This window comes from Pteropus vampyrus, unplaced genomic scaffold, assembly GCF_000151845.1.
Source record: "Pteropus vampyrus isolate Shadow unplaced genomic scaffold, Pvam_2.0 Scaffold208, whole genome shotgun sequence".
Classification (NCBI taxonomy): domain Eukaryota; kingdom Metazoa; phylum Chordata; class Mammalia; order Chiroptera; family Pteropodidae; genus Pteropus; species Pteropus vampyrus.
This window is the reverse complement of record NW_011888989.1, coordinates 2,059,749-2,074,378: the sequence shown is the minus strand read 5'-3', so window position 1 is coordinate 2,074,378 and position 14,630 is coordinate 2,059,749. Positions and strand designations below refer to the sequence as shown.

General features: G+C 36.5%; 1 protein-coding gene across 1 annotated transcript in view; it reads left to right on the top strand.

Moving 5' to 3' along the window:
- PRKAR2B (protein kinase cAMP-dependent type II regulatory subunit beta) overlaps positions 1-14,630 on the top strand; it is an 86,506-nt gene that overhangs the window by 44,748 nt on the left and 27,128 nt on the right. The window contains exons 3-4 of the mRNA XM_011372506.2: positions 6,992-7,044; positions 9,682-9,765. Of these exons, the coding sequence (XP_011370808.1) occupies positions 6,992-7,044; positions 9,682-9,765 (137 nt within the window). The remainder of the gene's footprint in view (positions 1-6,991; positions 7,045-9,681; positions 9,766-14,630) is intronic.

Below are 14,630 nucleotides of genomic sequence, written 5' to 3'. Positions count from 1 at the left end.
GAGTACTAGATTTAGTGGGGTGATCACTTTCTGAGTTCTATAGATCTCTAATCACTATGTTGTACAACTGAGACTAATATATTATTGCATATCAACTATAATTGAAAAAAAATTGAATTGTACAATGTAAATACATGCAACTGTCTATTATATTTCAATAAAGCTGGGGAAAAAAAGTCACAGGAGAAAAGCATACACATTTTATTGAATTTTTACATGTCTTTGGGAGCCTTCACAAGAAAATGAGGACCCAAAGAAGTGATCAAAGCAGGAAGCTTTTATACTTTTTAGACAAGGAAGGAAGGAAGGAAGGAAGGAAGGAAGGAAGGAAGGAAGGAAGGAAGGAAGGAAAGAAGGAAAGAGGGAGGGAGGGAGGGAGGGAGGGAGGAAAAGTCAGTAATGAAGAAGTAATAAGGTTGGTTTATGGAATCCTTCTCAGCCCAAGATTCCCTGTCTCTAGTGATAAGGATGTCTCCCTTCCTCCTGGTATGGGAGATTGATCTCCTGCTCTCAAGGTAGGGGGAAGTCAGAGTGATCTTCCTGCTTCTGCAGGTTTCCCAGACTCCTTCGCTTAAGATAGTCAGTATGCCAACGTGCCATGTTTTGGGGTGCCATGTCTTAACCCCTTGAGGAGCTAATGGGCAGTTTGCCACAGTCTTGGGAACTAGTTGGCAGCTCCATTAGCCTGCAGCATTTGTAAAGACCACATAGAGCAGAGTACCCCCTGTCCTGAGATGGACATAGTGTGAACAAGAAGTAAACTTCTATTTTTTAAGTCACTAAGATTGGGGATGCTTGTTACGATAGTTTAAGCCAGCCTATCCTGACAGATGCATTATCCATAAGTCTAAAGATCAAAAGAAGATAATACTTTTCTCCTTACTTAACATAACTATTCATTCCTTCAAACATTTTTGTTAACATTTGCTCTGTGACACTGTTTTAAGTGTTAAGAATACAGCAGTAAACAAAACAATACCTCTTGTCTCAGTAAACTTCTTCCTGTTTTTCATTAACTATTTAGGGAGTTCTCTTGTCCTGTGAATCCTTCTGTCCTCTAAGCAGCTGGTCACTCCTTTCTGTCCTGTGCTCCTACAGTGCTTTGTACATACTTTCATCATGGCACTAATATTATTGCTGATTAGTCTATTTCTACCTTGCTTTCTAGGCTATGATTGCCTAGAAAACAAATGGTTCATATACAGTATGTAGTTATATATAATATTTAAAGTAATATAAAATATATAAACAAAAAGTTCTATACTATTTACAATATGTAATGATAAAATTATGCTCTGCAACATTCTTTTACTCTGTATCATCTCTCACATTTTAAATATTCGTAGAGGGTAAATTTTTTCCCTTTGTAGGAAGGCATTTCCACTTCAATAAGCTGTTTAACCATATTAAATCAGAACTATATTATCTAATATATCTGTGCTTTTATAATACCTTTATTTTAAGCTGGTTATAACTTAAGTATGCTAAAATCTTAGTATATTGAGAACACTGGAAAAGTAAATTTTATATAGTTTATAGAAGTCAATTTTTTTCTTGTCTAATGGCCTTTAAACCACGCAGTGTCTCTGTACAGGCCACATTTTGCCTTTTATTCTATTTTGACAAATTTTTATTGAGGGTCTACTCTGTGCCAGGTGCTGAGGCCTAGTGGCTCGTGGAGTTCAGTCTGGTTCCTTTATATTTTGTTAGCTTCGTTAAAGCTAACTTGGGTTATGTAAACTTACCCAGTGCAGAGTTGTTTTGACTGTACTGATTTTTTATACATTACCAACAAAGTATAGTGGGCACTTTGTGAAAGACCCTGGGAGTTGGTGTGGTATAAGAAGGATACTTGGTCTTTGTCTTGGGTGGCTGGCACAGAGCTTCTAAAACCCTTGGAATCTCGTGAGTGATAAAGTTTCTTTGGCACGCTAACAAGGTTATGCATGGTAAGGAGCTTCTAGATAGCTGCAGAACAGGGGCTGGTTGCCAGAAAGACCAAATTTTGATTAGAAGCTTGGAACTTTTGGTCCAACCTCGGACGAGGAGAAAGGGGCTAGAGATTGAGTTAATCACAAATGGCCAGTTATTTAATCAGTCGCGCCTATGTGATGAAACCTCCATAAAACCCCCTAAAAGGTTCCTAGCCTTTTTGGCTCCAAGGACTGGTGCTCCTATGAGAATCTAATACCTGATGATCTGAGGTGGAGCCGATGTGGTGATGCCAACGCTGGGGAGCGGCTGCAAATACAGATGAAGCTTTGCTCACTGGTCCGCCGCTCACCTCCTGCTGTGTGGCCCGGTACCTAACAGGCCACGGACCAGTACTGGTTTGTGGCCCGGGGGTTGGGGACCCCTGCCCTAAGTGACAGGGTTCAGAGAGCTTCTAGATTGGTGAACACATCAAGGTTTTGGAGGGTGGCAAACCAGAGAGGGCATAGAGGCTCTCTGCTTCCCCATATCTATGCTTCCCTTCCTTTTGGCTGTTCTTGAGTTGTATCCTTTATAATAGACCAATAAGAGTAAGGAAAACACTTTCCTGAGTTCTGTGAGTTATTCTCGTGAATTATCGAATTGAAAAAGGAGATAGTAGGAACCTCCAGTTTATCGCTGGGTGGTCAGAGTATAGGTAGCCCGGAAATTGTGATTGTCTTGTGGGACCGAGTCCTTTAACTTTGGGCTCTAGCTAATTTTGCGTGGGTGGTCTCGGAATTGAATTGTTGGACACCTAGTTGATGTCAGAGAGTTGAAGTGGTGTTGGAAAAGATAATACATATTCAATGTCAGGAGGAGAAAAAGAACCTTTATTACCCCATGTAGGTTGGTCAGTCTGTCTCTCTGTCTGTCTGCCTATCTATCTATCTATCTATCTATCTATCTATCTATCTATCTATCTATCTATAGAATTACAAGAAGAAATTGAGGGCAAACCCCAGAAGATGCAAAGTCAGTATAGATTTCACTTTCCTGTTCTGTCCTACAAACTGTGACATGTGTCTGGATATACCAGTGTAAATTACACTGTTTGCACAGTGAGAATCTACTTAAATTCTTGGACCATTCTACATGACTAATGTATCATTCAAATACATATATGCACAACATAACAAAACCTCAATATAGGGTTCACTTAAACAGTAAGGCTCTGTCCTTCACTACTGTGTAATTGCCAAGCAAAGAACGGAGCATATCGTTTCAAGCTTAATTTCAGATTGCCCAGGAGGGATGGGGCAAATCCATTTCAGAAATAGTATGAGGCAGCTCATTATCTTGAGACTTTAATTTGAGGGTTCATCCAACCGTAGAACCTTTCATCCATTCATTCATTGTACAGATATTTATTGAGCTCCTAGTGTGTATGCCAGGCCCCTTGGTGAACAAGACAAAAGGTCCTTATTTTCACTATCCTCTCTGTTCCAGTTTCTTGGGCAGATGGTGTAGGACGTTTTAACAAAAAGCAACTTTTTATTCATTCATTCATCCTGCTTGTGTTTGTTTGAGATTCTATAATACAGGTAAACTATTGGGAGTTATTTAAAAAAAAGACATCAGCTCTGCCTTCAAAGCCCTTGGAAGCTCGTTTGTTCATCAGTCAGTCATTCATTCAGAAAAAGGTGTGTTGAGCCAGGCAACATGCCTGGTCAGTGCCAGGGAAATAACAGAGATGAACAAGAGCACAGAGTCAGTCCTTGAAGGGCTTCAAGTCCTCGAAGTCAGATCCTGGAGGGATGAAAAGATTGTAATGTCTTTGGTAAAGCATGGTAATGATAATGATCTCAGCCCACAATATTGGGACAGTAGAAAGGGAACACAGATGTGGGGTTTCCTAAATTGGCTCCATGTAGGTGAAAGTTTCAACATGTGACTCTTGAGCTGACTTTTTAGTTGGGGTTGGAGAAAAGAGATGGCTGGAAAAGGAGGATGTGGAGGAAGTTCCAATCAGAGGAAACAGTGTAAGTGAAGATAAAGAGGTCTGAGGCACCATGGCAGGGTACTCAGTGCAAGTTTTTTGATTTGGCTATAGAAGGTGGTAAATGAATTTTAACATAGTAAAACAGTTGTTCATAAATGCTAAAAACTAAATCTTTTGAATAAATAGTTCAATGAAATGGATAGTCCATAACCAAAAAACAGAGATGTGATAAAATAGATTTCACAGATCAAGAGAGTATTGAATAATAAATCATACTGGGATAATTGGTAAGTTATTTAGAAAAATAATAGACTCTTACTCCTCATGATTTTTAGTCAGAGTTCAGGGACTTAAAACTTAGAAAGTACAGGGTTAAGATTTTCCTCTGTGAATTAAAATTTAAGGTCAATGCTACTAGGTCAGAGGATATATATAACAAGTTACCTTAAAGCAGCAGTCTCCAACCTTTTTGGTACCAGGGAGCAGTGCTTCTATGAAAATCTAATGCCCGATGATCCGAGGTGGAGCTGGGATGGTGATGCTAGTGCTGGGGAGTGCTGCAAATACAGATGAAGCTTTGCTTGCTTGCCTTCTGCTTTGTAGCCTGGTTACTAACAGATAACAGACCAGTAGGGTCTGCGACCTGGGGGTTGGCGACCCCTGCCTTAAAAAAGCAAATATCTTACCTACTATATTACCTCATTGAAGATATTGATCCTATAAGTAGGGCTGACTTCATGGGTCGCATACTCACAAAGGCCTTGAGTTTGGTTTAATGTTCTGCTGTTGCCCCCTTGAAATTCTTAACTTTTGAAAATGGAGCCTGTATTTTCATTTTGCACTGAGCCTTGCAAATTTTGTAGCAGTCCTGTGAGATTAGTCATTCACAGAAACAGAAAGTTACAGAGCCCAGCTTTAGAAGTAGATGTCAATGCTTTAAGAGAGTTGCAGCCAACACAAAGTGTCTGGGCCACATTAGCAGGACCATCTGTATTGTGTATGTGGATGCTTCAGACTGTCCCAGACTGATGCCATTAACCATTCATTTTATTTGACAAACTCTTCCTTCCATCTCTTTCTCACCAAACAACCTTTAAATTATGATTTGGCTTTTTCTGTGGTCTTCCTGCAGGGAGAAAGCTGGCTGGTCATGCTGATTCCCCGCTTGATTCAGAAAGTTAGTTACTAAATTGGCATCCTAGAGATATGCATCACTGAGGTTTTTTAATGGGAGCCTACCCCTGAGACACAGGTCCCCTTCTGTTAGATTTCTGAGACAAAAGGCTGAAGTCCAGGCATCATGCTGGTGAATTCACTCTCTATGTCAAATGATGATATAACACCTATCTTAGGGTTGTCGTGAGAGCGAATGAGAAAATATCCTCTAGGTCAGGGTTTCTCAACCTCAGCACTATTTAGAAGTAGATGTCCTCATGCCAGGTACTGATTCTTTGTTGGGTGGGAGAGCATCGTAGGATGTTTAGCAGCATCTTTGGCCTCTCCCGGAAGCTTCTCTCTAAGCCCCAGTAGTCGTGATCATCAGAATGTCTCCTGACATTGGCAGATGTCTTCTAGGGGGCAGATTTGGCCCTGGTTAAGAATCACTCGCTGTCTTAGGTACATAGAAAAATGCCTGGAGAAAAGAAAGCTAATGTCAGGTTTTATAAGAATAATGGTGTTAGTAATACTAATGATGATAATATTCTTCATTCCATCCTAAGGCTCTTAGACATTTTCCAACCCTTCAACCATCCTCTCTTCTTTAAATTTCTACATATGTGGTAGAATAAAGTCCATATGGGATAAAGGGTAAATTTAAGATCTACTTTTAAAAAAGTGAAACAAAAGAGAAGTAACACATCTTTAGATTTTCAAATAAAGAAGGAATTTTAAAGCTCAAAACCCAGTGGTATTTTAGTGATGTTTAACATTTGAGTTTAAATCATATTGGGGAGTTTTCTTCCTTGATGTCACTATGTTAAAAATAAACATACATAATCTGTAAAAGCTTTGTAGTTAAAAAGCAAACTGGATAAAATGATTGTGAAAAATATGACAGAGGGGTGTTAAGAAACATATTAATATAATTCAGAAAGAAACCAAATCAATAAATTCTTCATACATGAGGACAAAGAAGGAAATTTAGTCAGCTTATAAATGCTTGAAAATTATTCCAATTCAATAATAATTTTTAAAAATTTAAATACTTTTCCCATCTAAATTGGCAAAGATTTTAAACAATAAAATCCAACTCTGTTGTGCAGTTTAGAGGAGGCTTCTTTGTAGCAGTGGATGGGTACAGTCTCTCTGGAAAGAAACTTGGTGATAAGTATGTCTTAAAAATTATCCTATCTTTTAGCCCCCCAAAATAACATTTGGGAATAATTCTTACAGCATATTTCTGCATGAAGATGTTTATTGCAGAGTTGTTTTAATAGAAGCCAGCTAAGTGTCTAGTATTAGGGGAGTAGTTAACTATAACTTATGCTAAATAATCAGCAGTCCTTAAAATAATATTTATAAAATGTTTTAAATGGCATGTGAAATTCTTACAGTGTTAAATGAAAAAAGCAGGTTTTAAAATTGCATATGCAGTATGAACTCAATTCAGAATAAAGACTGGAAAGGAATATGCAAAAATGTTAATGGCAGTATTTGCTCCTGGAAGATTGGGTTATAGATAATTTATGAAAGTTACTCCTAACTATATGATTAAATTAATCATTTTATAGCAGACTTAAGACTTTTTTGGTGTCTGTTCTTTTAGGGAATTTTTAGATCTTATGCATTTCTGGGGCTTGGAAGTGAAGGTGAAAGAGGTTAAGCTATGTTTCTCTGAATAAGAGAAAGCAAAAAGCAATTGTCAATGTCTAAAAGTGCAGCCCTGTATTTTAGTAAATTCTGTATATATTGGAATAAGAAACCAGCTTTGGGGGTAGATTGCTTGCCCTGGATAAGGTGAATTTATTTTTTTTTTTGGCATGGTACTCTTTTTGTTTATTCATTTTTAAAGATATATTTATTGTAGTATGTTTCTTGATAAAAGAGTCTTTAAAATGTCCATTTTTATTTTTATAGTATGTGCAGAAGCTTATAATCCTGATGAAGAAGAAGATGATGCAGAGTCCAGGGTATGTAATTTACTGAATAAGTTAATTTTAAATTATCTGGTGTTGAATAAGGAAAATAATAATTGAAAGGATGTTAACAGGCATATAGGTTAACAGGAGATATGGAATTATTTTCACCATTTCTTTTCTTAGTCTAATCTCTGATAGCTTCTATTTCAAGTTCTATAGAATTACTTTGGCTAAAAGGAAAGATGAACATAAAAACTCACTGCAGTCGTGGTTTTATTTCTTTTGCAAAATACAGCCTGGTGATGAAAAATGTTCTTAGCCATCTTTTTCATAGTGATAATTTATTTTTCTTAGTATTTCTAGTAAAGAAAAATATTGGAAGAGCCTTCTGCTCCTACTAATTTATAAAAGCAGAAGCTTACTGTGAAACAAACAAAAATCACAGTAAAATTACATTTAAAGTGTCAGTACCGCAGTTATTTTTTAAAATCTTTGAGTCTTAATGCTTTGCTCAGAAACTGACTTCTTGGAGGTCCTAATATTTTTGTAAAAATGTGTCCAGTTTGTTTTGAAGCAGTTTGTAAGCTGTGTCCTTTAGCTCTGTTCTTCTATTATTTATTTAGTAAGAAGTAAACTAGAGATTACTGTGCCTGGAAATGGAAGTAATAATTTACCCTTTTTTTTTTTTGAGTACGTACTTTGCAAAGTCCCCCTTTTTCTATTGGCTTTAAAAATATAAACAAAAATCTATTTCTGTAGCTATGAAAAATACTTTAGTAAGATTGACTTTTATATGGAAAAGCAGATACTGCATCCCTAAATCATTACATCATTAAGCTCCCTGAAATGTATGTAAAATTCAATAATAGCAAGATCAGGAGCCTTTATATGACCAGAAGATCTTCAAGGAACTCCCATTTCACTCTTATACCATGGAGATGCCCAGCACCAGGGTGAGGGAGAAAAATAAATAAGGAACAAGGAGATTACCGTAGAGCTCAGAGTTGGCTTAGCTTCTGGGGATTGGCTGACTGGATATACTGCATTTCTAATGAAGCAGATCATTTACAGGTACACAAGAGTTACCCAAATTTCGATATGCCCTTCTGGCACCACAGCAGCTCCATCTTGAGCCAAGAAAGTTATTTCAACAACGGTGAAATGATGTTCCAAACCTTTTCTCTCTGAGGATAGAGCTTCTCAGCAGGCAAACACTCATGATTGTTATTGCTTGAAGCCCTAGATGAATTTCATGAAGTAAAAAATAACTTTTTGTTTTGTTTTATTATGTTAGCCTTCCTTACTTGAAGTAGGGAGAAGTGAATTTTGGTGCATGATTTAGTTAATACCCAAATTGTAGAAGTTTCTTGTCTACAATGAATTTGTAGGCACCAGAATCTATTTTTTCTGTTCATGTGTCATCTTAGAATCTATTTTGAGATGAATATTAATTAGATAGTGAAAAAAAAGTTTGCATTTACCTTACCCTTATAGAAAAATTTCAATGACTTTCTTCAAACTGGCTAATAGATTTTTGTGTAGTACATAAATAGCATACACGTAAATAGTACACTATAAATTTCCTCGATTCTTCTTGAGCCTGTGATTTTCATTAATTGTTAGATATCCAAGATGGGTTCGAATTGCTAATTTTCATTTCCCGTTGTGAGTTCTGATATATTCCTGGGCACGAAACTCACCACTCCCTGATTCTGGTTGCTCTGGTGGCGGGGCTGGCTGATTGAAGAGGTGAGGTGCCAGCTCATCATCTCCCATGGTCACTCTTTGAGTGAACATTAGAATAGGAATAGGTGGTGTATATGTCTCCAGGAGATCAACTCAATGCCTGCTGCCTTTAGGACTGTTTCTTGTCTGTCCAACTTATTTTATAGTTATAAACTGCTGATGTTCATAAAAGAATAGACCATTTGGTCCAAGTCAGTTGAGCCTTCTGCTAGTCAAAAAGGACTCCGGGGAGTTGGCAGGCCACAGTTACAGAAAGCATTCTGTTGGTCTTCATCCTCCTGGAATGAAAGTTTCATAAGAATATAGGACACTGGTTTTCTTTGAGCTAAAGTGAGCACACCAGGACTATTCATTTTTCCTCAGGTCCAGACTCTTGGTGTGGCAGGCCACGATTGTTTCCCCCCTTTGGAAAGTTACTCCCTGTGGAGGTAGTTACATACATTATGCATAAAAATGTATTCAACATCTAATGCACTATGCATGTAAGAATTAGCTGTCTTCTAGAGACTTTATCAAGAGTAAAGGAAAGAGATACATCCTGAAAGAGTATTAAACTCAGTGGTAAAGAGCAAGAATATTATAAAGAATATTAAATAGAATAAAGGCCGTCTAAATGTTCAACATAGCTGATGTCACCTGTTGTCCTTTTGTATGGGCATCTTTAGTTATTGGCCAGTCACAGACCTTTACAAAGTGAACTTGCTAATAATGTAGGGGGAACACTCTTTTGAAAAAATGCTTAAGTTCCGTATTGATCAATGTGCACTCCCTCCCTGGGACAAATTGTGTTACTTTCCCCTACTTAGTGGGCTTATAAGTGTCTAGTCACCTAAAGTGAACCTCAGCACTCAGAGTTCTTCCTTCTGACATCCTACTAGGAAATTTTATCTCTTATGAGTAAGAAGAGTAGACTAATTGTTTGTTAATTTGGTGTCCTTTTAGATTATACATCCAAAAACTGATGATCAAAGGAACCGATTACAAGAGGCTTGCAAAGACATCCTGCTGTTTAAGAACCTGGATCCGGTGAGATAAAACTCAATAGAAATGGTTTTTTAGTGTCAGTGTGAAAAACGGTGCAGGGTCTTGGATTTAACCTCTCCACAAGCTATCGTCACCCCGTCATGGATTCCTTTATGCATAATGGGCTGTGTTATAGGGGAAGAATATGTGTGTACTGAACTTGGGAGGTCCACTGCTATTAGAATAAGGTGTAAGCAGGCCTGCCATTCGTCTGGGGGAAGACATTATCTCATCCCTCAAGGTTATTAGCTATAAACATAACCCTGAGAAATGGCCCAGGTGAAGAGAAGTTAGGACCTTGCATTCTTTGTATTTCCAGCTGGAATATGCAGGGAGGTACAGGGCCCAGGGTGGATTGCCTCTCTCACTAGCCAGTAATAGTAACTATATCAAATATATAACTTACATTATACATATTTTAAAAGTAACATTTTACTTGGCTTTCAAAGTGGGGAGATTTTTTGTTCATTGTAAGGATTTTGAAAATCTCTAGCCTTTGGTTTTGGGTGTATTTCTAGAACACCCTCTCTTAGTGTGAACTTGCTGTTCAAGTTTTGCCCTGCAGTTTGACCTAAATGTTCTGCTTCCGTCATCACAGATTATGCTTATCCACTGCTGTGTGGTCATTTGGGAAAGAACCCCAGCTGCCATGTTCCAAATGTGAAAACTAAGTCAACTTTTGTAATTTACTTCAACTTTTTTTTGGTCAAATTCAACATTTTATAGTTTTCAGATTGATGTCCTAGAGAAGAAAACATTAAATTGTAGACCCATTCTTTTTAAAACGAGGTTTTCTTTAAAAGGCCATTTTTATAAAGAGGGCAGTATACTGCATTATACTAAGTCTTCTATACTTCTACAAATATTTAAAAATATTTAGGTGTCTTATCATACACTGAGATATTTTTAAAAGCTGCTGTGTTTCTAGTACCATTCGTTTATATCATGTTCTCCAGGAACAGGGATTACATTTTGTGACTTTGGGGGTCTTGTTTTAGGACCACACATTCCAAGTTTTGTTCAGTTTGATCCAGGTCCTCCAGAATTATCCTTGAGTTTGCAAAACTAGGAGCTATAAAGAATCAGATTGCTGATTGTTCTCTCTAATAATGGAAGAGTAAGAAATGGAATTAATATAGAAAACTTAAGAATTTAGTTTATGAGTGGAAAATTTTCTTTGTAGAATTAAATAGTGGAATAAGTGACTAAAAGGAGTTTGTGAATTTTTGATGGGCTTCCAAATAATCTCACATCTCATTATCTAGAATGGTTATGATTCTGTAAAATAAAGGACACTAAACTATGTGATCTCTCATGCTTTCCAACCAGTATGAGTCCAAATAATTATTGGAAAGATAGAACTTTGTGTGTGTGTGTGTGTGTGTGTGTGTGTGTGTGTGTATGTTTGTATAAGATAATAATTTGGTGTTGGAATTAAACTAAATTAGAATTTAACTCCTGTTCCAGATTCACACAGAAGAGAGCTGTAAAATTAATCCTTAGTTTTACTCTTACATGTAGGCTTTAACTAAGAAGATTCTCTATTTTTTGATTTGAACTTTACATGGGAGAATTTCATAGGCCACCAAAACCATTGATTCTCAAATATGCCTCCATTTCATCAGCGGATGTTGTTAAAAATGCATACTCTGGTTCTGTAGGTCTGTAGTGGAGCCTGAGAGTCTGCATTTCTCACAAGCACCCCCGTGATGTTGATGCTCCTGCCCCACAACCATACTTTTAATAGCAAGAAGTAGAGCCAGATGTGAAAATGCTCTAGTTCAGTATTTTGATACTACCATATGATTTTGTTTGCATATTTCCCTATTCAATTGAACCAGTATTTTAATGCTTCATCAGTGACTAAACAGTGATATTCTGGTGTTTATACACTAAGTGACAAACAGGCATGAGTGAAATAGCTGCCATTTATACTTTTCTAAGATGCTGTTTGTTCTGTTCCATCCTCTAGATTAAATTGATTTTTCTCACCATTTCAACTTTAACTCTTTTAAAACATTGTGAAAATTTTGGTTTCATTTAAAACAATTTAAAAACTTGCTAGTATACTCTAACAAGGAGCATCTTTGCTTAATTAAAGTGATTATTTTATAAACATAGGAATTTTTTAGACTTCTTTTACTGCTCTTTTGAAGGTTTTATATATATATAAATATAACATATATTGAAGATTATATATATATAAGTATATATATAGTCTTAAAAGCCAAAAAGCCAGTTCATGAAATTATCAGCTTCATGAATTACCATTATTGAATGTTTTATAGAGAAGAAACAAATGTATTTACATAGCTGTTACCAAAAGATCTTATATTGAGCTTGAGCTCAAACCACCTTGGCTTATTTCCTCACTATCTCAAATCCTTCTAGGAAACATGCAGAATATAAATATGTAAAAATCAGTTTTTCTCAGCAAATTACCACCTGGAATAAGAAATTTATCTCCAAATATGGCAGATTGAAGATTTTAGATTAAGTTCATACTTCAGATAGCTTTTATTCATGATGTATACTTTTTACAATAATCCATATGCAATTTAAATTGAATTATATGTTCAACTCATATAATCTGCTTATGATACAGTATCTCCTTTCAGTTTAATTCCTTGACTACTCACCATGTTCCAAAGCCTGTCTAAAGTGGTGGAGGCCACAGAAACACTTAGACATGGTTCTTGTCCTCTTGGAACTTAAAATTTAATGAGAGATTTAAATATGCATACAAAGCAATGTGGTAAAACATGATAAATGTTATAATGTGGTCAGGGCACTAGAAAGGATGAGGGTCTCTTAGCTTATCTGAGGATTCACAAGGCTGGAGAGGCCACCTGAGCTGCGCCTCAGAAAGTGAGTAGGAAATGCCAGTTGTAGAAAAGTACTATGTTATCATTAGAGTCTAAATGGGGAGACATCCAGTTGTTGGCGTGAAAACATGTGTGCTGTGTCCTGAAGGACCGTTTGACACATACTGTATGCAGTGGGCAGGCGCAATTGGAGCATTTTAAGTAGAGAATATAACAATCAGATGTGCCTAAGTCACTGTGGTGGCAGAGCATTGAGTTAAAGATGGGAGAGTGACAAGTAAGAACAAAGGAATGGAGCTCAGTGAAGAAACTATGCCATGATGCAGAGAAAAGAAATGGGCCCAGCTATGGAAGTGGGAAAAGGGATGGTTTCTCAAAATATTCAGGATTAGCAGAAGTTGGTACTTGGTGACTAAATGAATTCGGACTTGACAGAAAGAGTCTAGAATGATTCCCAGTATCTAGTTGGAATGACTCTGAAAGTGGTACCTTTTCCTGAAATGAGAATACTTGAAGGAGGAAAATGAAGCAATAGTTACAAACTAGCAAGAAGAATGATCTTGGCTTTCTGTCTGTCTCATTTGAATTTCCTGACTTGTTTAGCTTAAAAATCTTGCACATTCTAGGCCTCAGAACATTTTTCCTTAGAGTGCTGTATATTCATACATTGAGCACAGCATTTATAATTATTAACCTCTTTGAAGATAATCTTTTCATGAATATTTTAATGCTTGACTCTGTAGGCCATTTTTCTTCTGAAATATTTCTAGTATGAGGCAAAATGAAATAATTTTCCTAAGCTATATGATAGGCTCTTTCATTAATGGGGAGAGTAAATTGGTATTTTTAAAAGTGAATCAGAGCCCTTTTACTGAGCTCAGTCTCAAATTTGCATTCTGTAGGAAAATAAGATGTGGATTTCCTATAGTAGTTGTCAGTCATTGTGATAAGCCTCTGCATATTAACTATTTCCTAAGTTCTTTTTATTCTGTGCATATTTATGGGGAAATTACATTTTGATGGACTAGAACAGATACCTGTCTCATAGAGAAGTTCTAGAAGAAATAATTGTTCTGTATTTTATCAGGAATTACTTTTTCATATATCCATGTATGAATTCTTAAGCTTTATTATGTTTTAAAATGCAGCTAATTCCACGGTAAAAAAATTAAGTATAGCAATATTTTTTATCTTTTTCTCCATTTGACATTTGCAGCCAGAGCGAATCAATAAAGCTGATATTCCCTGTCCATATGCCCTAAAAGAGTTGAAATATAAACAATAGCAAAAAAAATTAGTAAACCATTTAATCAAATTTCATGATTTTGATAGGTGACCATCTGTCGCCTGGTTCATGAACTCATTTGAGTAAAATGGTCCCTGTGGGGTCAATTAGCACCACATCTAGAGAGCACTATCTTAGTGCCACATTGCCGTCATCTTCAGCCCTGGCTGCTGTTTCAAAGACCAGTACCAGAGCTCACACAGGGACTCAGGGCAGGGACGGAAACCACTTCCTATAAACTCATCCCCATTATGCTCCCAAAGTTTTTCTTAGCTCACATGAAGATGCAAATATTATATTCTCTGTTTAAATGGAGAGTTTGATTTTTTTAGTTAACTAAAAATCTTAAATCAGTATACATATGCAATTTATAAAAATTCAAAAAGAACAAAAGAATGAAATTCTAAAAGAACAAAGAGTAGTCAGTAAACAGAAATCTCCCTTCCATCTCTGTCTCCCAGCAACCTAGTTTCTCAGGAGCCTAATTCTTTTGGCCTGTGTCTTTTTGCAGTGTAATGCTATGTATATACAAATATATTGTTTTTCAACGTTGGTGGCAGTAAATTCTACCCAGTATTCTGCTCAGTTCTTATTTTTACTTAACAATATGTCTATATTCATAGATTCCATATTTTTTAAATTATTTTTATCAGTACTAATTTATTTTAAAAGTGTAAATGGGTTACAATTATGTATTATAAAGCTTGCTAAACCAGGAAACCACATTAACATTTTGCTATTGTCTTATGTGTTAAAAC